Here is a 27,875-nt window from a genome sequence, read left to right as displayed (position 1 = left end):
CTGGAATTGGTGTATGTAGATTAGGAGAGAGAATATGAACAGACAAGGACCAGTTTATTTGAAATTGTAGAATGTTGTTCCATACGTTGGCATCTGCAGACCCGTACTTTCAACTCAGGTAGATAAATTAGTCAGCACAGATGAGTTGGGCTGAAGGGCCAGTTTTTGAGCTAGATAAGTCTGTAACTCAACCACTCTCTGAGAAGTCTCCTTCTGTTAGATTGGCCACTAATGCTATAAATGTAACATTACCCACACTTCTTCGAAATTATGGAATTACTAGAAAATCAGCAAAAAAATTGCCATTTCTATAAAATGTTTCATGTGAACTCATTTATTTTGGAGAGATAATTTGCTTGAAGATAAAACAACTCCCAGCAAAAAAGAACTGATCATGGATCAAAAAATGTATACAATAAATATGAGCTGGTATACAATTTTTGCCTGTACACAGAATGACTGCTTCATAGCCATAGAAATTTACATTATCAGTGCAACATGTAGTTAATTTCCTTACTATAACACCACACATTGTAAAATTTAAAAAAAATATTAAGCACAAGCAACTACTTTGTTGTATATTTTATCATCTGTACAGTTCAAAACAAGAAATCAAGAAATCTGAAAGGCACAATTGTTTATACAACATATATAAAAATGACTGTACTGGACAAGGAACAAAAAAAGGTGTCTTTCTCCTAAGTTGGTCTGAGTTTACAATTGCACAAACATTATATCTACATCAAAAAGTGTGCTTTTGGGTGAAGAGAGCCTTTGTAGTAAGAAACCAGGAAGTGTGTTCATCTTTTTCTTAAAAAAAGGATGCAATACCTACACAAAAAAAGGTTCTGCAAAAAATTTATGTTGCTATTACTAATCTGTCTTCATCATCACTGCTGACATCACTGTACTGTACAGTATCTCGTGCGGTTCCCATGGGCTTCCCTGTTACTTTTTCTGGAGTAGCAGTCTGATGAACTGGAGACTTGGTCACCTCTTCAGAGTTTCCCTTTGAGTGTCCCAAGTCAGAGTTTACCAAGGCCACAGGAGTTGATCTGTTATCGTGTGCCTTGAGATGCATGGTTTTATTAGCACAGTTTTGTGCTTTACCAGTGTTATTCAGTTGTCCATGTTTCCAGTCCATAGGATCTGACAAATACTTCAGGCTGTAAGTCTGGATTTGAGGAGAAACCTGAGAGATTTGTGTGCAGGCTATCTGATGAAGGGAAACTTCAACCGGAAGGCTAACTGGTGCTTGTTTGGTGCTGGTTGGAAAATCCTTTCTTGTTGAGTACTTCTTGATGCTTCTCTGACATTCTGTCCCAATAAGGGATGGTACAAGTGTAGGCAATGCAATGTTCATTATTTGCACTCCTGGAACATGGGATTTTAGGCCAAGTGTACTTTGAATTTGTGGGTTTGCAGTTAACACTTGAAGGTCAACTCTGTTCACTGAAAGGCTTGAAGGGAGCAACTGTGGACCTGTATTCAAATTCAGCAAATCCAAAGGCTTTTCTACTTGGAATTCTGATGTTCCTGTACTCTGCATGTCAGCTGAGTTTACTTGTTCAAAAGGAATAGATGGCAAAAGCTTATTTGCCTCTGCTACACTCAATGACTTTGTGTTGCTAGATGCATCTGCACCACCTTGGCTGACAGATGTCTGGTGAATAACGCTAAAAGCTGGGATGGTGAGTTGCACTGATCCTGCCTGGATTGGTACGAATGTGGAGTATGCAGATAAACTAGTGGGAACCAACTGGATGCCACCTACAGGCACCATGCTGAATGGGGTCTTGACCTGCTGTTGAGAGTGAAGGGGCAAGTGACTAAACAGGTGCAATGGACACTCCTCATCCAGCACTCTTTGATGCTCCAGCTGTCGATTCTGCTGCTGCTGCTGCTTGTCCAACTTGTATAGAGAATACATGGGAGAATAGGATGCACATTGCCTTTCTCGGGGCATTTGTGTGGAAATGCTGATTGGCAAAGGAATCTGTAGACAAATATAAATAAAGAAACAGGTTTACATTTTTAAGATCAGCAAAAGGCAGAAAAATTCTGCAAATTATAAGCCTGATACTAAACCATTACTTTTTTCAGTATTCTGCAATTTATTTACAAAAAAAAAATCAATCACCAGTCTGGCTTAAAGTGTCATGAAAATAAATCTGCCCATAATGGATGTTAGAAGTCCAAAGTAAAAAAAATTTACAAAGGTTGCATACAACATGTCAAGTTATGACAAGTGACAAGTCTGACAAGTCTGTCACAAGCCTTGTGGCCCATCAGCCCAGTACTTATGCCGGTTTCCGTGGCGTGAAGCGACTATGAGTACAAGACTAACCCCTGCCCCCCCCATAGGACGCCAGTCTACCGCAGGTTAACCCCCAGCATTTTGCTGGTACCCATTCTCAGCTGGGTAGACTGGAGCATTGGGTGGGTAACTGCCTTGCTCAAGGACACCCATGCTGCCTCGGCTGAGGCTCGGACCCACGACCTTCAGGACGCTAGTCCAACGCCCTAACCACTTGGCCACGTGCCACACATATAACATGTATGACAGTGATTTTTATGGATTATAAAGATTTCTAAACAGGAGAAGCACATTTTCAAAATTGTCATTAGAAGCTCATGCTAAAAGTGTTCAAAGGGACCTGGGTGTGATTGTCCCTGAAAGACAAACTTCTTTCAGTGGTTTAGCAGATGATTAGGAGGGCAAATAGAACATTAGCTTTATAAATAATGAGTTTGATTACAGAAGAAAATACCTCCTATTGCGATTGCATTGGCACCAGTGTGGCTACACCTGAGTTACTGTGTATAGTTTAGATCTCCTTGCCCAAAAAGGACCTACTTATCATAGAGGGAGTGCAGTATGTTCACTTGACTGGCTCGTCATTTGTAGAGAGATTGAGTAGACAGATACTAAATTCTCCAAAGTTTAGAATAATGATTAGATTTCATCAAAATTTAGACTGCTAAAATGCAGGCTAGATGCAGGGAGGATCTGTCCCTTGACTGAGGGGTCCAGAACTTGGGTCACAATTAGAAAACAAGGGACAGGGCATTTCAAATTCATTGGTGCTGCTTCCTGCACCCGTGACTTTACCCACTTTGCCTCCAATTTCCACCCTGGGCTCACATTCACTTGATCCATTTCCAACACCTCCCTTCCCTTTCTCGATCTCACTGTCTCTGTCTCTGGAGACAGCTTATCCACCGATGTTTATTATAAACCCACGGACTCTCACAGCAACCCGGACTATATCTCGTCCCACTCTGCTATTTGCAAAGAAAGCCATCCTCTCCTCTCAATTCATCCATGTCTGCCACATCTCAGGATGAGGCTTTTAATTCTAGAATGATGGAATTTTCTATAACGTCCTCCTTTTTCAAAGAAAGGGGCTTCTCTTTCTCCACCATCAACACTGCCCTCAAGCGTATCTCTTCCATTTCATGCACATCTGTTTTTACCCCATCTTCCCGCACCCTACCTAGGATAGGGTTCCTCTTGCCCTCACCTACCACCCTACCAGCCTCCACATTCAGCACATAATTCTCTGAAACTTCCGCCACCTCCAACAGGATCCCACCACCAAGCACATCTTTCTGCTTTCCACAGGAATCGCTCCCTACGCAACTCCCTTGTCCATTTGTCCCTCCCCACTGACCTCACTCCTGGCACTTATCCCAGCAAGCGGAACAAGTGCTACATCTGCCCCTCCACATCCTCCCTCACTACCGTCCAGGACCCCAAACAGTACTTCTAGGTGAGGCTGACCCTGTGGCACAGAAGGGTGGGACGGAGAAGAGGAGAGCTGTCATCACCGGGGACTCCATAGACAGGGGAGCAGACAGGAGATTTTGTGGACATGAGAAGGACACCCGCATAGTTTGTTGCCTCCCGGGTGCCAGGTTCCAGGATGTCTCTGACTGGGTGCACGACATCATGGTACGAGAGGGAAGTCGTGATACATGTTGGTACCAACGACATAGGAGGGATGAGGTCCTGAAGTGTGAGTTTCAGGAACTAGGCAGAAGGCTGAAGAACAGGACCTCAAGGGTGGTGTTCTCAGGATTGCTGCCAGTGCTACGTGACAGTGACGGTAAGAATTGGAGGAGATGGCAGTTGAATGCGTGGCTGAGGAGTTGGTGCAGGGGGCAGGGTTTTGGATTTTTGGATCATTGGGATCTCTTCTGGGGAAGATGGCATCTGTACAGATTGGATGGGTTGCACCTGAACTCGAAGGGGAGCAATATCCTTGCAGGTAGGTCTGCTCGCATGGTTCGGGAGGGTTTAAACTAATTTACAAGAGGGATGGGACCCTGAGCAATAGAACAGTGGAACACGTGCATGGAGTAAAGCCATATAAGGAGGCTTTGAGGAAAGAGAACCAGAATAAAGGGTGTAAAGGTAGTAAGGTAGAATAAAGTGCATGTACTTCAATGCAAGAAGCATCAGGAACAAAGGTGATGAACTGAGAACGTGGATACATACATGGAATACAGTGGCCATTACAGAGACTTGGCTGGCAGCAGGGCAGGAATGGATTCTCAATATTCTTGGATTTCAGTGCTTTAAAAGGGATAGCGAGCGGAGAAAAAGGGAAGGAGTGGTGGCATTACTGGTCAGGGATACAATTACAGCTACAGAAAGGGTGAGTAATGTAGCAGGATCATCTTTAGAGTCAATATGGGTGGAAGTCAAGAACAGGAAAGGGAACAGTTACTCTACTGGGAGTATTCTATAGGCCCCCTGGTAGCAGCAGAAATACCGAGGACCAGATTGGGAGGCAGATTTTGGAAAGGTGCAAAAATAACAGGGTTGTTATCATGGATAACTTTAATTTCCCTAATATTGATTGGCACCTGATTAGTTCCAATGGTTTAGACGGGGCAGAGTTTGTTAAGTGTGTCCAGGACGGATTCCTGTTACAGTATGTTGACAGGCTGACTAGGGAGAATGCCATACTAGATCTAATATTAGGTAACGAACGGGGTCAGTTCACAGATCTCTCAGTGGGTGAGCATCTGGGGGACAGTGACCACCACTCCCTGGTCTTTAGCATTATCATTGAAAAGGATAGAATCGGAGAGGACAGGAAAATTTTTAATTGGGGAAGGGCAAGTTATGAGGCTATAAGGCTTGAACTTGTGGGTGTGAATTGGGATGATGTTTTTGCAGGGGAATGTACTATGGACATGCGGTCGATGTTCAGAGATCTCTTGCAGGTTGTTAGGGATAAATTTGTCCCGGTGAGGAAGATACAGAATGGTAGGGTGTAGGAACCATGGGTGACAAATGAGGTGGAAAATCTAGTCAGGTGGAAGAAGGCAGCATACATGAGGTTTAGGAAGCAAGGATCAGATGAGTCTATTGAGGAATATAGGGTAGCAAGAAAGGGGCTTAAGAAGGGGCTGAGGAGAGCAAGAAGGCCAGTGATGTTGTGGGGATGGAACTGGACTCTCTGACAGTGGTGTCTGAAAAGAGGATGCTGTCCAAGTTGCATGCCATCTTGGACAATGTCTCCCATCCACTACATAATGTACTGGTTGCGCACAGGAGTACATTCAGCCAGAGACTCATTCCACCGAGATGCAACACAGAGCGTCATAGGAAGTCATTCCTGCCTGTGGCCATCAAACTTTACAACTCCTCCCTTGGAGGGTCAGACACACTGAGCCAATAGGCTGGTCCTGGACTTATTTCCTGATGTAATTTACATATAACTATTTAAATATTTATGATTTTATTACTATTTAATTATTTATGGTGCAACTGTAACGAAAACCAATTTCCCCCGGGATCAATAAAGTATGACTATGACTATAACTATAAGAAGGGGGCATGAGAAGGCCTTGGCGAGTAGGGTAAAGGAAAACCCCAAGGCAGTCTTCAATTATGTGAAGAACAAAAGAATGACAGGAGTGAAGTAGGACCAATAAGAGATAAAGGTGGGAAGATGTGCCTGGAGGCTGTGGAAGTGAGTGATGTCCTCAATGAATACTTCTCTTTGGTATTCACCAATTAGAGGGAACTTGATGATGGTGAGGACAATATGAGTGAGGTTGATGTTCTGGAGCATGTTGATATTAAGGGAGATGAGGTGTTGGAGTTGTTAAAATACATTAGGACAGATAAGTCCCCCGGGCCTGACGGAATATTCCCCAGGCTGCTCCACGAGGCGAGGGAAGGGATTGCTGAACCTATGGCTAGGATCTTTATGTCCTCGTTGTCCACAGGAATGGTACCAGAGGATTGGAGGGAGATGAATTTTGAATTGAATTGAATTTTTTTTTGTATTAAATGATCTTTATTGTCATTATACATAGGTACAATGAAACTCTGTTTGGCTTCCTCTCAGACTATTAAATAAAGCGGTAGATAAAAGCAAGACAGTAATAGAAAAACAGTATTAAATAGACAAGTAGCAGAAAATAATGTTGTCCCCTTGTTCAAAAAAGGTAGTAGGGATAGTCCGGGTAATTATAGACCAGTGAACCTTACGTCTGTGCTGGGAAAGCTGTAGGAAAAGATTCTTAGAGATAGGATCTCTGGGCATTTAGAGAATCATGGTCTGATCAGGGACAGTCAGCATGGCTTTGTAAAGGGCAGTTCGTGTCAAACAAGCCTGATAGAGTTCTTTGAGGAGGTGACCAGGCATATAGATAAGGGCAGTACAGTGGATGTGATCTACATGGATTTTAATAAGGCGTTTGACAAGGTTCCACACGGTAGGCTTATTCAGAAAGTCAGAAGGCATGGGATCCATTGAAGTTTGGCCAGGTGGATTCAGAATTGGCTTGCCTGCAGGAGGCAGAGGATCGTGGTGGAGGGAGTACATTCAGATTGGAGGGTTGTGACTAGTGGTGTCCCACAAGGATCGATTCTGGGACCTCTACTTTTCGTGATTCTTATTAATGACATGGATGTGGGGATAGAAGGGTAGGTTGGCAACTTTGCAGATGACACAAAGGTTGGTGGTGTTGTGGATAGTGTAGAGCATTGTTGAAAATTGCAGAGAGACAGTGATAGGATTCAGAGGTGGGCTGAGAAGTGGCAGAAGGATTTCAACCCGGAGAAGTGTGAGGTGGTACACTTTAGAAGGACAAACTCCAAGGCAGAGTACAAAGTAAATGGCAGCATACTTGGTAGTGTGGAGGAGCAGAGGGATCTGGGGGTACATGTCCACAGATCCCTGAAAGTTGCCTCACAGGTAGATAGGGTAGTTAAGAAAGCTTATGGGGTGTTAGCTTTCATAAGTCGAAGAATAGAGTTCAAGAGTCGCGAGGTAATGATGCAGCTCTATAAAACTCTGGTTCGGCCACACTTGCAGTACTCTGTCCAGTTCTGGTCGCCTCACTATAGGAAGGATGTGGAAGCATTGGAAAGGGTACAGAGGAGATTTACCAGGATGCTGCCTGGTTTTGAAAGTATGCATTATGATCAGAGATTAAGGGAGCTAGGGCTTTACTCTTTGGAGAGAAGGAGGATGAGAGGAGACATGGTAGAGGTGTACAAGATAATATGAGGAATAGATAGAGTGGACAGCCAGCACCTCTTCCCCAGGGCACCACTGCTCAAAACAAGAGTGTATGGCTTTCAGGTAAGGGGTGGGAAGTTCAAGGGGGATATTCGAGGAAGGTTTTTTACTCAGAGAATGGTTGGTGCGTGGAAAGCACTGTCTGAGTCAGTGGTGGAGGCAGATACACTAGTGAAATTTAAGAGACTACTAGACAGGTATATGGAGGAATTTAAGGTGGGGGGTTATATGGGAGGCAGGGTTTAAGGGTCGGCACAACATTGTGGGCCGAAGGTCCTGTACTGTACTATTCTATGTTCAGCTGTGAGTCTGTTGTGGCCACTTACTGTGTTTGGTGCTCCCAGTGTGGCCTCCTACATATCGGTGAGGCCTGACGTAGATTGGGAGACCCTTTCGCTGAGCATCTACGTTCTGTCCACCAGAACAAGTGGGTTCTCCCAGTGGCTGTACATTTTAATTCCACTTCCTATTCTCATTCCGATATGTCCATACATCTGCGCTCAGAGAGGAGTGAACCTTTGGAATCTTCAATGTCAAACTGCAAATGCCGTCACTGAGTTTACTCAAAACAGAGACTGATAGATTTCTAAATCTTCAGGGATATGGAGACAGTTCTGGAAAGTGGAACTGATCTAGAAACAAATTTCCCGCTGCCTTTGATGTGGATGGAGTATACTCCTATTATTGTCACTTAATTTACATGAAGAATGAGCCCAGGGTCCTGATGCCTCATCTGCCCAGAGTATATTCTTACAGATATTGAATGACGGTGTAACAATTTGATGGTGGTTTTGGTATGATAGTTAAACTTGCTCTATTAGTTTGAATAATTTGGGGCCAGTGCCACAGAACCATCCGAATACACAGCTGGTTTTGAATAGCTGCTGTATGAGCACAGCCAGGGCCCTGTGAATATCAACACTTGTTCAGCACAAACTTGCTGAGATGCGTGTACTGAATCTTGCAACCCTTGAAAGTACAACATCAGGGCTCATTTGGCGTGGTTGGGGAAATTAATAAAATTGGGGATTTAAATTTACAAGTTCTTACATCATATAGAAGCTAATTTAACAAATAAATCAATAACTCATTGCCTAAAGCAGCTGCAGATATCAACTACAGTGACACTCACAAGCTGGATATATGGATGTCAGATCATGAGTACAAGGCTGGATCCTTGTGATAGCTGGAGAACGTGAATTCTATGAGGGTGAACGTATAGGAGCGCTATCTGAATAGAAAATAGGTTCAAGCTGTAGTAAGGTAATTCTTATTCTTAATAATGTGATGTGAAAATGGCAAGAGAATGGGCAGCTTAAAACTGAAACTTGTTTCAAAGTTAATTTCCTTTTGGCAGTTAAAGGGATATAGTTTTGTGGTTTCATCCTGAAAATTAATTGTAATCCCCATCTGTACTATTAGTGGTTAAATTAGATATTACTGAGCAAGGCTTTTGTGGCAATATTGAATTGAGTGAATTCCTCATTCTTAATGGGTAGATAAGTTCCTTTAGAAGATCTGACATTCCTCAACTAATGGAAAGCAAGGGAGCTTCTGCAAGGTAAGCAAAGAACAGACAATATACTAGAAAGATAATGTGAAGAATAAATGGTGATAAAGAATCGTGAAAGGAAACAAGACTATTAGGTAACAATGGATTATGCCTTAAAAGTCATTGGAGTGAAGAATTAAATCAATAGGGTAATATATTGGGAAGGAAGTAAATGGAACATAAAGTCGTATCGCATAGAAATAGGTCCTTCAGTCCACCAGGTCTAAGATGACTGCCAAGAACTATATTTATATTAATGGTATTTAACAGTCTTTTGCCTTTAGTGCTCATCTAAATGTTGTGAATGTACCAGCCTCTACCACCCACCTAGGCAATGTGTTCCAGATTTCAATTACCTTCTTCATTAAAAAGTTCTTCTCTAAATCGCCTCAGATTATTTGGTAATTAACTAGGTGACCTGAGAAAGCACTCGAGTAAATTATCAAAGAGAAAGAATTTTCGATATGTATTGGATGAGCAGAACAGCGGGAAAAGTGTCTCATTATATTTAGTTTGGTGCAATGGGTGGTTGAACTCTGCACATTATGAATTCCTCAGATCCTGAGTGATTTATTTGATCTAAAACAGATGAAAGAACTATAAAAATAAAGTGGCTTTCTGTTCCACATATAGGCATTTACATGCTTTCAGACTAACCTCAGGAACATTCCTTGCTGATCCTTGGTTTGGAATGAGACTATTGTGCCTATTGTGGTCTCATACAGATGTTAGGCTGGTTCAAGGATGGAGCTTGGGCTAATTTTAAATAACTTGCTGACATTTACCATTATGACCAAGGTATGCGTAGCATCCAATGTATGGTGATATGTTGAATGAGTAGCCGCTGCTTGCAGAACTACAGTCAGTTGTGATGGTTCAATGTGTTGAGTAGCTCATTGGCATCATCACATTAATACGCAAGTGAAAGACAGCTTGCTTGGCAGAGATACCAGAGAAAGGCACAAGTGGAACCAACTCCTCAAAAAGGTCTCACCATTTTTCAGGAGAGGGAAGAAAATTTTTCTTTAAAATAAAGCCATTAAAAAGCAATAACAATGCAATTTTCCACTTTAAGCATCCAGACGAGAGAAGGAACATACTAAATCTTTACGAAGTGGAAATGGAAATTAATAATTCAGTACATGAGTGTGGACCAAACCGCTTACAGATATACTATCTGTAACAGTCCACAATAACAGGTCCCTTAAAGTCTTCCACGATAAAGAATATTAAATATTCTCTGTTTTCTCCCTTGACAAGTGAAAATAGCCTGAATGCACTAGCCTACAAAATGCCTGGCACACGGACTGTGGAGATCAAAACTCTTGGGGACATTTGAATTTTTTGACCTTAGCCAAAACAATGATAGCGGGGAAGGACAAAAGTCAAATTCCCACTCTGTACACAACACATTGTCTAGAATTTGGCATTCCTCACAAATTCCCTAAAATTAGGCTACAATGATTTATGTATCCCGATGAAAGACCTTACTCATAATTCATTTAGGAGTACCGATTCAGTCCATTGAATGCCCTTACAGTTACTGGGCCAAGAGCAGGGATTAAATATCCTGAAATTCTTTAGATATCAATCTTAATGCTCAAGTAACAAAGACCAAGAAATATTACAACAAAAGCAGCCACAACCCGAACACATGCACTGTGCATTACAGGGTTTATCAGAAGATGCAATTCACAGCAAAAAGAATAGAAGTGCGAATTTGTTTAACATGTCACCTTCTCCTGATTACACTGGACAATAAAGATGTTGCTTCCGGAATACTTTTGGGTGTATCTTATGGATTTTGGGCTGCTAATAATAACTATTATCCAAACATTCAAAACTACTGCATGCATGCCTCTTTTCTTTGTACAAAGTACACATTCCAATAAGCCTAATTAATTACTCACCCATAATTATTTTAACTACACAAAAGGCGAAGCACACTTGATGGACCAAATGAGCTAATTCTGCTCCTATATCTTATGATCTTTATGAATTTCATTTCACATCAACTGGACTTAAGTCAAATGCAGTATAATCATGTATAAATTCAGAAAGGTTGATGAAGGAGAATTCCGAAATGCAACTGTACTTCAGATCTATAGTGAACTGGAGAATAACTTTTATAAGGCAATGTAGGTACAGTCGGCCCTCCTTATCCGCGGGGGATTGGTTCCGAGACCCCCCTCGGATACCAAAAAACGTGGATGCTCAAGTCCCTTATATAAAATGGCGTAGTATTTGCATATAACCTACACACATCCTCCCGTACACTTTAAATATAACCATATTACAGCACGGAAACAGGCCACCTCGGCCCTTCTAATCCGTGCCGAACTCCTACTCTCACCTAGTCCCACTGACCTGCACTGGGTCCATAACCCTCCATTCCCTTCCTGTCCATATATCTATCCAATTTAACTTTAAACGACAACATCAAACCTGCCTCAACCACTTCTGCTGGAAGCTCGTTCCACACAGCAACCACTCTCTGAGTAAAGAAGTTCGCCCTCATATTACCCCTAAACTTTTGTCCTTTAACTCTCAACTTATCTCTAGATAAGACCATAAGACCATAAGGCAATAAGACAAAAGAGCAGAAGTCGGCCATTCGGCCCATCGAGTCTGCTCCGCCATTTTATCATGAGCTGATCCATTCTCCCAGTTAGTCCCACTCCCCCGCCTTCTCACCATAACCTTTGATGCCCTAGCTACTCAGATACCTATCAACCTCTGCCTTACCCTCCACTGCTGCCCGTGGCAACAAATTCCATAGATTCACCACCTTCTGACTAAAAAAATTTCTTCGCATTTCTGTTCTAAATGGGCGCCCTTCAATCCTTAAGTCATGCCCTCTTGTACTAGACTCCCCCATCATGGGAAACAACTTTGCCACATCCACTCTGTCCATGCCTTTCAACATTCGAAATGTTTCTATGAGGTCTCCCCTCATTTTTCTAAACTCCAAGGAATACAGTCCAAGAGCGGACAAACGTTCCTCATATGTTAACCTTCTCATTCTCGGAATCATTCTAGTGAATCTTCTCTGTACCCTCTCCAACGTCAGCACATCCTTTCTTAAATAAGGAGACCAAAACTGCCCACAGTACTCCAAGTGAGGTCTCACCAGCGCCTTATAGAGCCTCAACATCACATCCCTGCTCCTATACTCTATTCCTCTAGAAATGAATGCCAACATTGCATTTGCCTTCTTCACTACTGACTCAACCTGGAGGTTAACTTTAAGGGTATCCTGTACGAGGACTCCCAAGTCCCGTTGCATCTCAGAACTTTGAATGCTTTCTCCATTTAAATAATAGTCTGCCCGTTTATTTCTTTTGCCAAAGTGCATAACCATACACTTTCCAACATTGTACTTCATTTGCCACTTCTCTGCCCATTCTTCCAATCTATCCAAGTCTCTCTGCAGACTCTCCGTTTCCTCAGCACTACCGGCCCCTCCACCTATCTTCGTATCATCAGCAAACTTAGCCACAAAGCCATCTATTCCATAATCCAAATCGTTGATGTACAATGTAAAAAAAAGCGGCCCCAACACGGACCCCTGTGGAACACCACTGGTAACCGGCAGCCAACCAGAATAGGCTCCCTTTATTCCCACTGTTTCCTGCCAATCAGCCAACGCTCTATCCACGTATGTAACTTTCCCGCAATTCCATGGGCTCTTATCTTGTTAAGTAGCCTCATGTGTGGCACCTTGTCAAAGGCCTTCTGAAAATCCAAATATACAACATCCACTGTATCTCCCTTGTCTAGCCTACTGGTAATTTCCTCAAAAGATTGTAATAGGTTTGTCGGGCAGGATTTTCCTTTAAGGAATCCATGCTGAGTTCTGCCTATCTTGTCATATGCCTCCAGGTACTCTATAACCTCATCCTTGACAATCGACTCCAACAACTTCCCAACCACCGATGTCAAGCTAACAGGTCTATAATTTCCTTTTTGCTTCCTTGCCCCCTTCTTAAATAGCGGAGTGACATTTGCCATCTTCCAGTCTTCCGGAACCATGCCAGAATCTATCGACTTTTGAAAGATCATCGCTAATGCCTCCGCAATCTTCACAGCTACTTCCTTCAGAACACGAGGGTGCATTCCATCTGGTCCAGGAGATTTATCTACCTTTAGACTATTCAGCTTCCTGAGTACTTTCTCTGTCGTAATTGTGACTGCGCACACTTCTCTTCCCTGCCACCCCTGAGTGTCCTGTATACTGCTGATGTCTTCCTCAGTGAAGACTGATGCAAAATACTCGTTCAGTTCCTCTGCCATCTCCTTATCTCCCATTACAATTTCTCCAGCATCATTTTCTATCGGTCCTATATCTACTCTCACCTGTCTTTTACTCTTAATATACTTGAAAAAGCTTTTAGTATCCTCTTTGATATTATTTGCTAGCTTCCTTTCATAGTTAATCTTTTCCCTCTTAATGACCTTCTTGGTTTCCTTTTGTAAGGTTTTAAAAACTTCCCAATCCTCTGTCTTCCCACTAATTTTTGCTTCCTTGTATGCCCTCTCCTTTGCTTTAACTTTGGCTTTGACTTCTCGTCAACCACAGTTGCATCCTTTTCCCACTTGAAAATTTCTTCTTTTTTGGAATATACCTGTCTTGCACCTTCCTCATTTCTCGCATAAACTCCAGCCACTGGTGCTCTGCTGTGTTTCCCGCCACTGACCCTTTCCAGTCAACTTTGGTCAGTTCCTCTCTCATGCCACTGTAATTTCCTTTACTCCACTGAAATACCGACACATCAAATTTCGGCTTCTCTTTTTGTAATTTCAATCATGTTATGATCACTGCCTCCTAAGGGTTCCTTCACCTCAATCTCTCTAATCACCTCTGGTTCATTACACAATACCCAATCCAGTACAGCTGATCCCCTAGTGGGCTCAACAACAAGCTGTTCTAAAAAGCCATCTCGCAGACATTCTACAAATTCTCTCTCTTGAGATCCAGTGCCTACCTGATTTTCCCAATCTACTCGCATGTTAAAATCGCTCACAATTATCATAACACTGCCCTTCTGATAAGCCTTTTCTATTTCCAGTTGTAATTTGTAGTCCACATCCCTGCAGCTGTTTGGAAGCCTATAAATAACTGCCATCAGGGTCCTTTTACCCCTGCTATTTCTTAGCTCAACCCATAAAGATTCTGCACCTTCCGATCCCATCTCACCTCTTTCTAATGATTTAATATCATTTCTTACCAATAAAGCCATGCCTCCCCCTCTGCCTACCTTCCTATCCTTATAATACCCAATATAACGTAAATGCTATGTAAATAGTTGTTATACTGTATTGTTTAGGGAATAATGACAAGAAAAAAAGTCTGTACATGTTCAGTACAGATGCAACCATCGTAGCTCTTCTGGGAACGCTGATGCTGCCTCGGTATCAGTGGATGCTGATCCTCCCGTGATCCCCAAGTTCTTGAGTTGCTTTGACCACTTAATTGCTTTTTAGAAGCCATTTTTTCACAGAACCAAATTAGCGACCAAATGAGACGCAAGGCGAACAATGAGTGCTGGAGAGAGAACTTCCGGGTTTTCCCGATCCACGGTTGGTTGAATCCGCGCAAGCGGAACCCGCAGATAAGGAGGGCCGACTGTAATTATGTATTTCAACCTGCAGTAGTAGTTAATAGAAAGCTGTGCAAAACATTCTAATAACTTTTGAGAACACATTTATTGCCTCATACAGACAGAATTAATGCTTATCCAAGGAGCAGAGAATGACAATTGTTTACATGATGCTAAGATTCTGCATGCGTTTTGGATATCACCCTTCTGAATGTAAAGTTTATATTTGTGTTCTGGCTTTGGATTAGAATACAAATCAAATTATGTGTTGGAAGACAGGTACCTTTGAATCATCTGTGGTTTTCTTTCCAAGAGTTTCTTGTAGATTCTGGCTGTTGGCTGATACTTGGTAAGCAGGAGACCTTCGCCCTGCCATAGGCAGTGCTCCTCCAGCCGAACCGAATGTGGTTTTCTCCTCTTCACTCACATGCCAATGGACTGGGGAGAACTCCGACTTTTCTGTGTTCCTTTCAGTGTTTCTAAGATTTTGCGGAAGCCAAGCACCAGCCACTTCCTCGACAGTATTGGTCTGCCCAACACAGTCATCTGCTGTCCTTCCCACAGCAGCAATTAGAGAGACAGAGGCAGCATTCAAAGTGCCAAGCTGGTCGTTTCTCTGTGTGTTGTGCTGGGGACTAGCTGCCACGGAGGGAGTGGCTGACAGCCCTGCTTCCCCCTGACTGTCTTCATCATCATCATCAATTTCATAATCTTCCTCATCCTGACCATCAGAGTCTTCAGCATCAGAGTAGAGGCATTCATTTCCACCTCTTGCTTTATCACCTGTTAAACAAATAGAACTGAGAAGTAACAACAGAAACTAAATAATTAATGCTACACAAAGTGAAACCATTTTACTGTAATTATCTGCAATGCATTTGAGAATAAGGCAGAACTGGCTTGAAAATAGGGCAGACCTTTAAAACCTCTGCAAAAATATCCAGCAGATTATAAGGTATGTTCGCCTACTTGAAATTGTCTCATAACACTTGCTTTACTTAAAGGATCAGGAGAATTATTTCTTGACTTGATGCTGTAGATCTCTGTGCAAACAATTGTGATAGAGTTAATTGAAAACCCACTTTATACCTGACCTTACAGCTAAAAGGAAATCTGATCCATCCACGTTAATTGTATTGCTTATATCCTTCAATTATATTATTAAAATTCTTAGATATTTCTGAAAATGTATCCTTTCTTGGGATTGAACATTGTTTGCAAGCTCAATGTTTAATGTCCGTTCCACATTGTACTGGAAATCATATTTACATGCTGCTGCAGAATGCATACAAAGGCTCTCCAACGAAGTGGCTGGATAGAGAATCCAAGAACTTTAAAGCAATGCCAATGAGCGAATAGCAAAGCTCCTCCAAGCTATTAAGTGGGAATTAGAGAGGAACTTGGAGATGATTGTCTCCATGTCCTGCTGTCCTTGTCCCTGAGGTAGACGAAGGGCTTGGAAGGCACTGTTAAAAAAAAACTTTGTTGAATTGTTATAACGTATTCTGTAGAAACCGTTCCCTGAACAATTTCCCATCATAATCTTTGTTCAAACAAGAGGGTGGCTTTATCTGGCACTGATAGTGTTTCCATATGTAAATATTGGAATGCAAAAACCAATATATACATATAGCATTTTCTATGTAAATAATATTGCTGAACTTGTATAAAAAATTATGTGCATTACATAATTTGCTTAGGTTCTGTGGTTGGAGGTGAAGACATGTCATTCCTCGAAATGAAAGCTCCAAATACTTCAACAGATTTTCCCCTTCCCAACATCAATTTGCTGTCAGGTGCCATCTAAAGAAAATCTATGGCATACAGCAATAGTTCTGCCATCAACCTTACTGAGCCATAAATCAAGCGTATTTCAGACAGTAAAAATGCTTTTTCGGCAGATTACATTTTAATTTTCAAATAATGAAATTATCTTCCCATTATCCAGCTTTCAGAGAATCCCTTTAGACCAAAGATGATGTACTTCCACTCTGATATTGTGAAGTTGATGAGGGCAGTGTGGAACAGGTGGACAGAAAGTGGTTTGCTGGGAGTGAGGGAGGGAATGGATAGTCCAGGTGGTGATGCACAGTTTCACCATTTGCATGGGACTTCTGTGGTCTCCTGAGAAAAGTACTCCAAGATCCCCATGTTATCCTGAAGGTTCCTCTATTTCGAATGGTCTTGCGCCAGGGATTCCTGTAAGTTAGTGGGCATGATACACATTCTCAAGGAGGATTTGATCCTCCTTGAGAACATCTCTGTCCTTGTTTTTTTACTGTTTACTCGGTAATCCACTGCTTTTTTCAGGACACTGGGGCTGATTTATGTGAATGACACAGCTTGCCTATTTGAGTGGAACTGATTTGGTTAGGACTTAAGTGCAACCTAGGGAAGAACACAAGCTGTGTTCTTTCAGCTTTCTCCTCCTGCCAGGGGATTTGGTGGATTTTTTGGAGACTCCTCGAGATTCTAAATATATGAATGATTTTTTAGATAAGTTAGACTTCCCTCAGATTTCACAGGATATGTCTTCTATATTAGATACTTCCATTACTATGGATGAGATTAAGAATGTTATTTTTTCTATGAATTTGGGGAAAGCTCCTGGCCCGGATGGGTTTACCGTTGAATTTTATAAATGTTTTGCTTCTTTATTGATCCCTTGGCTCTGTAGGGTTTTTGAGGCTTCTCTGAAACTTGGTAAACTTCCTGAATCTTTTAATAGAGCGTCAATTTCTTTAATACTAAAGAAGGATAAAGACCCTGCTCAATGTGCATCTTATAGACCAATATCTTTATTAAATGTTGATTCTAAAGTTTTTTCTAAGTAATTAGCAAATAGACTAGAAAAAGTACTTCCTTCTATTATTTCGGAAGACCAAACGGGTTTTATTAAAGGTCGTTACTCTTTTTATAATATTCGTACATTGTTAAATATCGTTTATACTCCCTCACAAAATGTTCCTGAGTGTGTTATTTCTTTAGACGCCGAGAAAGCTTTTGATAGAGTAGAATGGCCTTATTTATTTAAGGTGCTTGAAATGTTTAATTTTAGCTTGAAATTTATATCCTGGATTAAACTGTTATATCATTCCCCTGTAGCCTCGGTCCGTACTAACTCTTTAAACTCACCTATTTTTCCTCTCTTTCGAGGTACTCGACAAGGCTGTCCTCTTAGTCCCCTATTATTTGATATTGCATTAGAACCTCTTGCAATTGCCATTCGAGAATCTTCAAATATTACTGGGATAACTCGGGGATTAAAGTCTCATAAATTATCACTCTATGCTGATGATTTACTTTTATATATTTCTAATCCTGAGAAATCCATTCCTGCTGTTTTAGAGTTATTAGCACAATTTGGTTTTTTTTCAGGTTATAAATTAAATCTTAGTAAGAGTGAACTCTTTCCGATTAATAAACATCTTTCCTTATATTATAAATTTCCATTTAAATTGATTGATAACTATTTTTCTTATCTTGGGATTAAAATTACTTGTAAATATAAAGATTTATTTAAGATTAACTTTTTACCATTAATAGACCATATTACTCAACTTTCATCTAAATGGTTTCCCTTATATTTAACTTTGATTGGTCGTATTAATGCAGTTAAGATGTTTTTTTTGCCAAAATTTTTATATGTGTTTCAGGCATTACCAATTTTTGTTCCAAAATCTTTCTTTGATAAAATTGATTCTAAAATTTCTTCATTTATTTGGCAGAATAAGAATCCGAGACTGGGTAAAATACATTTACAGAAAGCTAAGAGAGATGGAGGTTTAGCATTACCTAACTTTAGATTCTATTATTGGGCTATTAATATCCGACATATGAAATTTTGGTTACTTGATCAGGATATACTATCTATTCCTAAATGGTTAGCATTGGAACTACAATCTGTTCAGGGTTATACACTTGGCTCTATTTTAGGCTCCTCTCTCCCTTTTGATTCGAAACGCTTTAAGCAGGTGTCTAACCCGATAGTTAAATATGCTTTGCGCATTTGGTTTCAATTCAGAATAAATTTTTTGATCTTAATCAATTCGGGTTAGCGATTCCTATTTTAGGTAACATTTTTTCCTCCCTCTTTTACGGATCGCGCTTTTCAAACTTGGAAGACTAAGGGTATTTTACGGTTTTTGGATTTATTTTTAGATGGTTCCCTTATGTCTTTTGAACAATTATCTAATAAATATAACTTATCAAGAATACATTTTTTTAGATATTTACAAGTTAGAAATTTCCTAAGTACTATACTTTCTTCCTTTCCAATGCTTCCTCCTACATATATTTTAGATTCGATAATTAACCTCAATCCATGTCAGAAAGGTGCATCGGCTATGATTTATAATATTATTATGAAACTTAGGAAAGCTCCATTTGATAAGATTAGGGTAGATTGGGAACAGGAATTGGGGCTTACCATTTCTGTGGATGATTGGGGGCAGATTTTACAATTAGTTAATACTTCCTCTATTTGTGCTAAACATTCCCTAATTTAATTTAAAGTGGTTCATAGAGCACATATGTCCAAAGATAAGTTAGCGCGTTTTTACTCGCATATTAATCCTTTTTGTGACAGATGTTCGGGGCAGATAGCCTCTTTAACTCATATGTTTTGGTCTTGCCCTACTTTGGAAACTTTTTGGAGAGATATTTTTAATATTATTTCTAAGGTATTAAATATAGATATCTCTCCTCACCCTATTACTGCTATCTTTGGACTACCTAAAATTTCTAGAAATCTTTCCCCTTCAGCCCGTAGAATGATTGCATTTCTTACTTTAATGGCGAAAAGATGTATTTTACAACATTGGAAAGAGCTTAATGCTCCAACTACCTTTTTTTGGTTCTCTCAGACGATTTTATGTTTGAATCTGGAGAAAATTAGAAGTAACCTTTATGATTCTTCATTTAAATTTGAACAGATTTGGGGACCTTTTATTCGATATTTTCATTTAATGTAATATATACACTTCTTGTTTTTTTCTCACTGTTTTTAATGGAGGTCGGGATTGAGGACGTGATTTTAAGTTTAACTCTGTTTGGTTTCAAGTTAGCCCATTGCTTTGCTTTGCTTTTAGTTAGTTGCACGGTGGGTTTTTTTTTGGGTTTTTTTTTCCTTTTTTTCTATTGATATATATAAAATTTAGTATACTATTATGTTATCTTGGTTTCTTATGTTTAAATTACATTGTTTGTAGTTTTTTTTTGGTATTGATACCTTCTGGAATTTTATTATATTTTAACACTGTATTAATGTTTATATGGCTTACCTTTTTGTATACTTATTCAATAAAAAGATTTAAAAAGAAAAGAAAGAAAGAAAGAAGACATCATTTATTCATTTGTATCTTGCAAGCCATTATGAAATTGAACGGCAGTCATATTTGAGAAACTCCACAGTTCCTATTAGCTGATAGCATCAAAGAGTTTTGGGAGGACAAAAAGTGTGAAATAATAATGAATCATGATGAATACTAAACTATCATAAATAAATTTTTAAAAATTAATCTTTTAAAATTCATGGAATTTTCGAGTTTTCTGTGAAGTAGATTCTCTACAGATACATATGTTTTAGTGTCAGAGGTTGATTAGCATTAATTATAGCTTAGTATGATCTTAAAAACCTAGTTATGCCTCATTAAACAGGGCATAGTATTAACAGTGTTCTTTTGTAATTCTCTAAAATTTTTGAACTATGTGTTAATTTACTGAAAATGTGTCAAACACAACAGTGGAGTCTGCAACAGCTGGGAGTCATCAACACCCCAGTTTAACTGCAGATGTAAATATGAAAGATTACATTCAGTGGGTAAGTGTTACTATGACTGTAAATTTTGGACAAGTACAGAATATAGTGCTAAAATAATGGAATCCATATGTTAGAAATTTGAAATATAAACAGAAGGTGCTGCAGATTTTAGTAGGAAGCTGAAAGAGTTAACAGACCATACCTGGTAGGATCCCTGGGTCATGTTGCTTGTTTTACAGCCTTAGCATGGTTCAGCACACCAGCAAGACTATGTTACTTGATACACTGACAGAATGGCTCCAATAGCCAGAAAGGCCTTGTCCTCAGGCTCACTGGCTACCAGGGCCATTGCTTCTGAATGTCTTTGGCATTCACAATCCTTCAGTGGCATTCAAAAATATGCTTTAAGTTTAAATTAAAACTCATTTAAAAACAAAGGAAATACCTGTAACTTAAATAAATAATGGAAAAAACCTCAATTTTTTTTCAGGCAGCTGAACTTTCAGCCCTTTGTCACCTCCACCTACCACCTATCTCCTGTAATCAAGGTGTGCTGAACACTTCCATTCACTGTGTTTGAGCCAGGTTCAACCCAGGGAAGGCTCACCTTAAGCTGTGAAGCCTATAAAGTACTGTCCAACTGGACTTCAAGAAAAAGCACTGGTGCAGCACTGGTCCATTATGACCGTTTTGGCTGACTTCAGTTTTTTGTGGGAATGGGATCAGTTCTCAGGGCCTCACGACTGGCTGCTTTTTGAAATCCCATGGACACGGCCTGGAAGGCTAGCGCGCCTTCAGGGTGCCAGATTTTCGTGACTCTGGAGATGGGATGATTCGTGGCCGGTGCCCCTGACTGAGGCGTTGAGGGAGAGCACGGAACATTGGGAGCAATGGGTTAGCTGCTAGCTGTGTGTCCAAGAACTGAGCCTTTCTGGGGTCGATCCTCTGGGTGCAGAGCTCGGAAAAAGCAATGCAACAGACTTCTAACATCATAAATCACCCAGTTGTTTGTAATGTCTCCCCTTTCGCAGTGAAATGGGGACACCTCTTTTTCCCTTATTAGGGAGACAAAGAACCTGTGGTATGTCGAACGACCGAGTGAACGAGTAGTCTTTGGGGTACTGCAAGTCTGTGTATTCATTGATGTTTTGCTGCATGCTTGAGTGCTCGGTGAATCGTGCTGATGTTTTTTTGCTGGTGGGTGGGTGGGGGGGTGTCATTGCCTTGCGGCTGCTTGTGCCTGGGGGGGGGAGCTGGGGGGGAGGCTTTGGGGTTCAAACATTTAACCGTCTTTCATTCTTTGGGGCGTTCCTCTGTTTTCATGGATGTTAGCGAAGAAAAAGAATTTCGGGATATATATTGTATACATTTCGCTGACATTAAATGTATTTATTGAACCAACATTATGTCTTCTGTCATTTGATTTCTCTTAACCATCAGTGATTTTCCATGCATCTGAAAACTTTATCCCTAATTATTTATAACTTCTGATAAAAGGTCTGAAAACTTAACTAGCATTCTTTTTTCATAGACTCTACAACTAGCTGAGTACTGCTGTAATTTATATTTACATTATAGTGCTAGCATCCTTGTATCTGCAAGTTCTGGTGCTGTGGTGGTGCTGTGGAAAGGATTTCTTAAACCACAAGCCATACATTCTCAATAACTGACTGTATCCGATCTATTCATTTAGTAGCATGAAAAAGGCTGTTTATAAGATGCCAATGTTGCATGGGATTGCACCAAGTATTCCCCAAAACAGAAGGGTAATGTAAAAGCAAATTCAAAATTAGAAGTAATACACACAAAATGCTGGAGGAACTCAGCAGGCCAGGCAGCATTTATGATAAAGAGTAAACAAGTGACACTTCAGACTGAGACCCTTCATCAGTTATTAAAAGAAAAGTCTGAAAAGTCCAGTCCTCACATTTAAAGCCACCTGTTTAACAATACGCAGAAAACTGCAAGTGTAAAGGACAATGAAAAAGATAAACAAGAACCGTTTCAGCTTTTACAAAATCTAGTAACAGCTAGTCTTAAAATTGTAAGATCCTAGAATGTCACAAGTCACAATGAAAATACTTTAGAAAGTTGGCAATAACTTTCAGATAAGACTTAAGAGAATACTGATGTGTCTGAGGTTCTAAATTATGTAATCATGTCCACTAACAACAACCCTTTACTTTAAAATAACCTCTTTGTGAAATGCTATGTCAGGAAGTGGTATTGTAATTTATTGTGGAATGCTCGAGACACTGAGACTGCTTGGAATACAATGGGCTAATTTTTTTTTCAACCAGACTGCCCAAAAAGGACACAGACAAGGAGTTCATCGCAGCTTGTATTATCCATTTCTGTGCTGTAATTCTATATAAAACTCTATGATGATGCCAGGGCAGCCTTTGACTGTCTGACAAAATTACTGTTTAAGGATCAGTTACTCAAAACTAGCAAAGGTACGATGGTCCACTAGAAAGCAGTGGTCTTCACCTTCCTATACTCTTTGGAATCATGAACTACCTACAGCAGGCAGCTCAAAGTACAGGAGAGATACCATCTTTACTGCCTCTGCAAAATTCTCTGCATTCATTGGTAGAGTAAGGAAACCAATACACTAACATCCTCATAACTAAAGCTCTATTTACACCATTCTATCCAATGGGTAGATCACATAATTCACATACCATACATGTGATTCCTGAAATAGACACTACCCTGAGCTCTATTAGGGTATATGATTATCAGGTAAACAGAGAAAAGGATTTAATGATGAATGTTTTCTAAGCCTCCTTGAAAAGAAATGTAAAATAGCCATTATCTTATTGGAATCCCTAGTCCATGACTTTCCTTTGGATGTTGTGTACCTGACTGAGGAGCTTACAATACTGCTGGAAGTAAGATTTTCATAAAATGTATATATATATATATATATATATATATATATGTAAGAACATAGAACATTACAGCACAGAAACAGGCCTTTTTACTTGTACATATGACAAAAAAACTCAACTTCGACTTTGGGAACACACAGAAGCCTAGAGTAATGGCAAAAGGTGTGCACAATCTCCTAATAACCCACCTGCCTGCTCAGTCAAGCACGATTTACTCTACCTGTGAGTCCCACATTAGTCTCGTCTGACACTTCAGACCTCACTGAACCAGAGTGGGAGCAAGCTCTCCTCAACCACAAGGACCTGGTAAGAAACAGGATAATGAATGCTAAACGATGACAATATTTTATATCTTCCTATAATGATGTTCCTTATCAGGGTATCCAAATTATCAGCTTAAGAGTCTTTCTGATCTAGAAAATAACACCATCTGAGCAAGTGAAATGAGGAGCCTCAAACTTCAAGACACTCAATAAAGTTTATAATGAGGCCAGAGCACAACTGTGGATTAGACATTCTCCACTGACATGAAACATCACACACTCTATGACACGTTAAATTTTTGTTCTAATAACAAAATCATTTGTTTTAATTTTGGTAGAAATTTGGTAGGAAAAGATTTCTTTTCTAACTCTCCCTACATTCTTCCTTGGAGGCCTGAGACTGATCAACTTACTAACTAGTAAACTGCTAATTAGCCTTTCAAAAATTCCGATTGACTTGTAAACTTTTCTTTTGCTGTCACTCTGCCAAATGTAAAGGTATATACTGTACAGTGAAAATTACATTTATTTCAAACCTGTAAGTACTGTATACCAACTAGTGACAAAATTTAATACATGGTGCTCAGATCCTGTGCATCTTATGCAAATAGTTAGTTTTAATTTACAATTTGTGTATTTTGTAACCCCGATTCATAAAATCAAAGGATTTGGTAACCGGTTCAATATTTCCGTAATTTTTAGTCTCTTATTTTATATTACTCTTCCTTTCCCCTGACCCGTATACAGTACTATGCATACCTAGGGTGCCTAAGACATTTGCACAGTCCTGTAGCTGCTATCCAAAATCTACAGACACAATAATTTCTCTGATCTTGTGTGTTAACTGAAACTGAAGATCCATTTGGTTTCTGGGTGACTAAGTTTAGCACCATGAATACTTCCCTCAGATTCACTTTTGCATTTGTGTCTGTAGGTGGCAATCACTTTCTCTAAATGCTACATTTTAAAGGAACTCACCTCATTTTGAAAGAAATTACATGCAGATGAAATAACATATTTATCTTTGCTGAAAGGATAATTAGAATGCTAATATTAAAAATAATTGTGCTTTTTTTCTATTGGAGTTAAACTAATCAAAAATTAAAATTTAAATAGATGATGTTTAAAATAAATATATAGGGTCCAATAATCTGAGCTGATGCTCGTTATTTTTACATTAACAACCAAGCCATCCTTTTTCTGTGGAAAGTGGCTCTGAAATCCAGAAAAAAAATCTTGATAATAACAGCAGAAATCTGATGAGGCTTATTACCTACACCGCAAACTGTTTCTGTTATAATTTCCTGTCCCTATATATATATATATATACACTCACACATAAACTACAGCCTAATCCTTTGAAGCATTTGACGTGGTTTGCTCTAATTCGAACTTAAAATAAATACGTCGTGTAGTTTGTTGGTTATACAAATAATATCCACAGTTAAATCTTGCTGAAAATTCTGCCAGAATTTTTTCTTCTTTTGTCGATTTTTCCTTCTTCCTTCTCAATCAGTGAAAAGGGCTATATTAAAGGTTTATTCTACTTTTACTACCATCTTTTTCATTAGTGAGCCTAAGTTGTGAATGCTGGAAAAATATTTACTAGCTTGAGATGAGAAAAAATAAAAATATAATAATAACAACAGGGTTTACATTATCCCAAAGGCAATATCCACAACTGGTATCATCCCAAAGTCACTATACAATAGCACTAAACAATTGGGCCTACACATAAATATTTATGTAAATCTTCAGAAAGTCTCAATATTAAACAGCACTAGAATAATCTGAAAGTTCCTAGCAATTGAGACAAGAGTGTGCTTGGCTACACCCGTACCTCAGGTTTTACCAGCTTGAGCTGAGTAAAAATGAAAATAAAAGAACAACAATAATAATAATACAAATGATGTGGTTCAAAGTTCTTTACAATGGGATAAAGTGCAAACATAAAAATAAAAGACAACATGCTTTGTTGCAGCAAGGAGTGCACGCAACATGTACAAGTCCAATTAAATAGCCACCTGTACACATGGGCTTTCAACAATGCTTATTAGATAATGATCAGTATATATATTTACATACTTTGCAAATAAAATTAATTATTGCACCTTCCTTGCAGTCCAGGCCAAAATCAATCTCATTAGCATGCACACAGCACTTAGATCTTGGAACAGATATCACTATTGAATTAGCAGCACAGCGCAAGAGAAGTTCAAAGGAAAAGCAACCTGTACAACTCTTGAATGATTTATTTGTCTATTTGATTATTTTGCATGCTCTACAGATGATAGCGATTTATCAGAATCAATATTAATCAAACCCTACTGCAATAAAATTTTAATTAATATTATTTGTAGAACCGTTCAATTTTTTTTCAAAGATGAAAATTTAGCGATTTTGAATGTCACTTATCTGGGACTTATCAGCTTTTATTCATACAGTTATGTACTTTTTTTATATATGTTGTCAGGGAATGGAGGCCGGATACTCACAACTGCAGTATTATAATTATTTGATTCAGAAGCTCACTTCTAATCTGTGCTTCATGAACTGGCCATCTTAATGCTAAGATTTTGGGTTATACTGCGAAAGCTATGCAAAAATTAGAATAATTCTTAACTGTAAATAGATGACTCTGTGAACTATTACTAATAAGAAGCATTTTCTCTGCTTAAGGAAAATCAATAATGGTAAAAACAAGATTTTTATCAATTTCTGGTAATTTCTAACAGCAGCAAAGAATGGCATCATTTCATTATCTGATCCTTTACAATCAATTAAATCTCCAAAGCAAATAAAATTTTGTGTTATATTCTTTCTCTGATCCTTTTCTTTCTTATTTCCAAGACTTTACAGCCCTTTGCCCTTTAGACATCAAGTCTGTTGTTGAACCAACAAAAAGAGTTTTCTGAGGCTTTGTGCTGAACAGTGCTTGTTTAACCTTCTTCCTCCTCTTTGACACAGTGTGCTTCAATCGCTAAGGATGGCCACAGGTCACTGCTAATTGTTGCCCTCCTGCCCTCTCACAGACCTAATGAGAACAGGTGTGTGCAGGTGTACTTACTAACTACTTCTGTTAACCTAACTTCAAAGATGTTGCAAGGCATTTTTGTTGGTTGACTTCATTTCAAAGTCAAATGACAAACTTGAGATTCCTAATAAATTCACATTATTTTAAATTCATATTTTTCTGAAACAACTTCAGGATCAAGAAATCCATCATATATATTCACTGATATTTAAAGAATTGGTGCAAAATTCAGAGTTAAAATTACACTTTAGTTGTAAATGTAACTGTTTTCACCAATAGATTTAACATTGTCAAAATGTGCCTATGCATAACCAATGCATTTCTTCTGAAGTGTAGGTAATATTGCAATTAAAATAAATGCAACTGTAAAGTGCGTTCAGGAAATCTTGTATCTGTCCAATGAATAAATAAGAAACAGGGAGGGAAAACTATTTACCCTTCTGTATAGGACACAACATAATATTTTGTCATCCAAATTAATGTGCAGCTAAATCCCTTTAATTTGCATCAGAGAAAACAACCATTATGTTCTTCATTACTACATAAATGCAATGGAATGTTTGGAATGGAATCTAGACATCGTAAAAAAAGGTATAAAGAATGGATGGATATTTATACTCTGAGAAGCATCCTTGACTCTGAAAGTGTCATTCAGCTATTTCATTTAGCAACTTTCCTAAGAAAGAATACAGTGCTTTTCACAACTTCAATGTATTTCCCAATGCCTCACACTCACTGGAGTAATGTTAAAGTGTAGTCACTGTTGTAATGTAGTAAATATCACAGATAAACTGTGCAAAGATATAACTCAAACTAGCAATCACATAGATCACCTTTAACAAGTTTATGCTGGTTTTCTCTAATCTATCTACATTTGCCCATGTGACAATTCATTTTGTCCCTGGTTTCGGTTTCTAGAACTTTCTTCCTCAATGTGATTAAACTGATTGGACTGTATCTACCGTCTATTCCTATACCTTTTTTAAGCAAGGATGTAACATTTGCAGTTTTGAATGGGCATCACTCCTGAATTTACAGCTGCCAGGAAGATTATGGCTAGGGTATCTGCAATTTATTTTCTTATTCACTTCAGTAACCTCAGATACATTCCTTCTACAGCATGTGAATTTTGCACTATACTGGCAGCTAGCTTTTCTAGTATCTCCTTACAACAATTTTAGTCCATCCAGAATCTCAATAATACTTTCCTTTGATGAGACATCA

The 27,875-nt window shown here is 39.3% G+C and overlaps 1 protein-coding gene across 9 annotated transcripts in view; it reads right to left on the bottom strand.

Annotated features, from left to right (window-relative positions):
* Window positions 1–327: 327 nt before the first annotated feature.
* The window catches only part of hivep1 (HIVEP zinc finger 1), a 277,484-nt gene continuing 249,936 nt past the window's right edge, over window positions 328–27,875 (bottom strand). For 8 of the 9 annotated variants that reach the window (XM_063069958.1, XM_063069959.1, XM_063069962.1 and 5 more), the window contains 2 exons: window positions 14,983–15,482; window positions 328–1,996 (listed from right to left, as the gene is read on the bottom strand). In XM_063069958.1, coding sequence (XP_062926028.1) covers window positions 860–1,996; window positions 14,983–15,482 — 1,637 coding nt within the window. In that variant the 3' untranslated portion in view covers window positions 328–859. Of the gene's footprint in view, window positions 1,997–14,982; window positions 15,483–23,574; window positions 23,658–27,875 lie in introns of those variants that run through there. The other variant, XR_010020787.1, reaches the window with a different exon arrangement.

This window comes from Mobula hypostoma, chromosome 17 (assembly GCF_963921235.1).
Source record: "Mobula hypostoma chromosome 17, sMobHyp1.1, whole genome shotgun sequence".
Taxonomy (NCBI): Eukaryota; Metazoa; Chordata; class Chondrichthyes; order Myliobatiformes; family Myliobatidae; genus Mobula; species Mobula hypostoma.
Note: the sequence above shows the minus strand (reverse complement) of the source record. Positions and strands in the feature narration are given on the sequence as shown.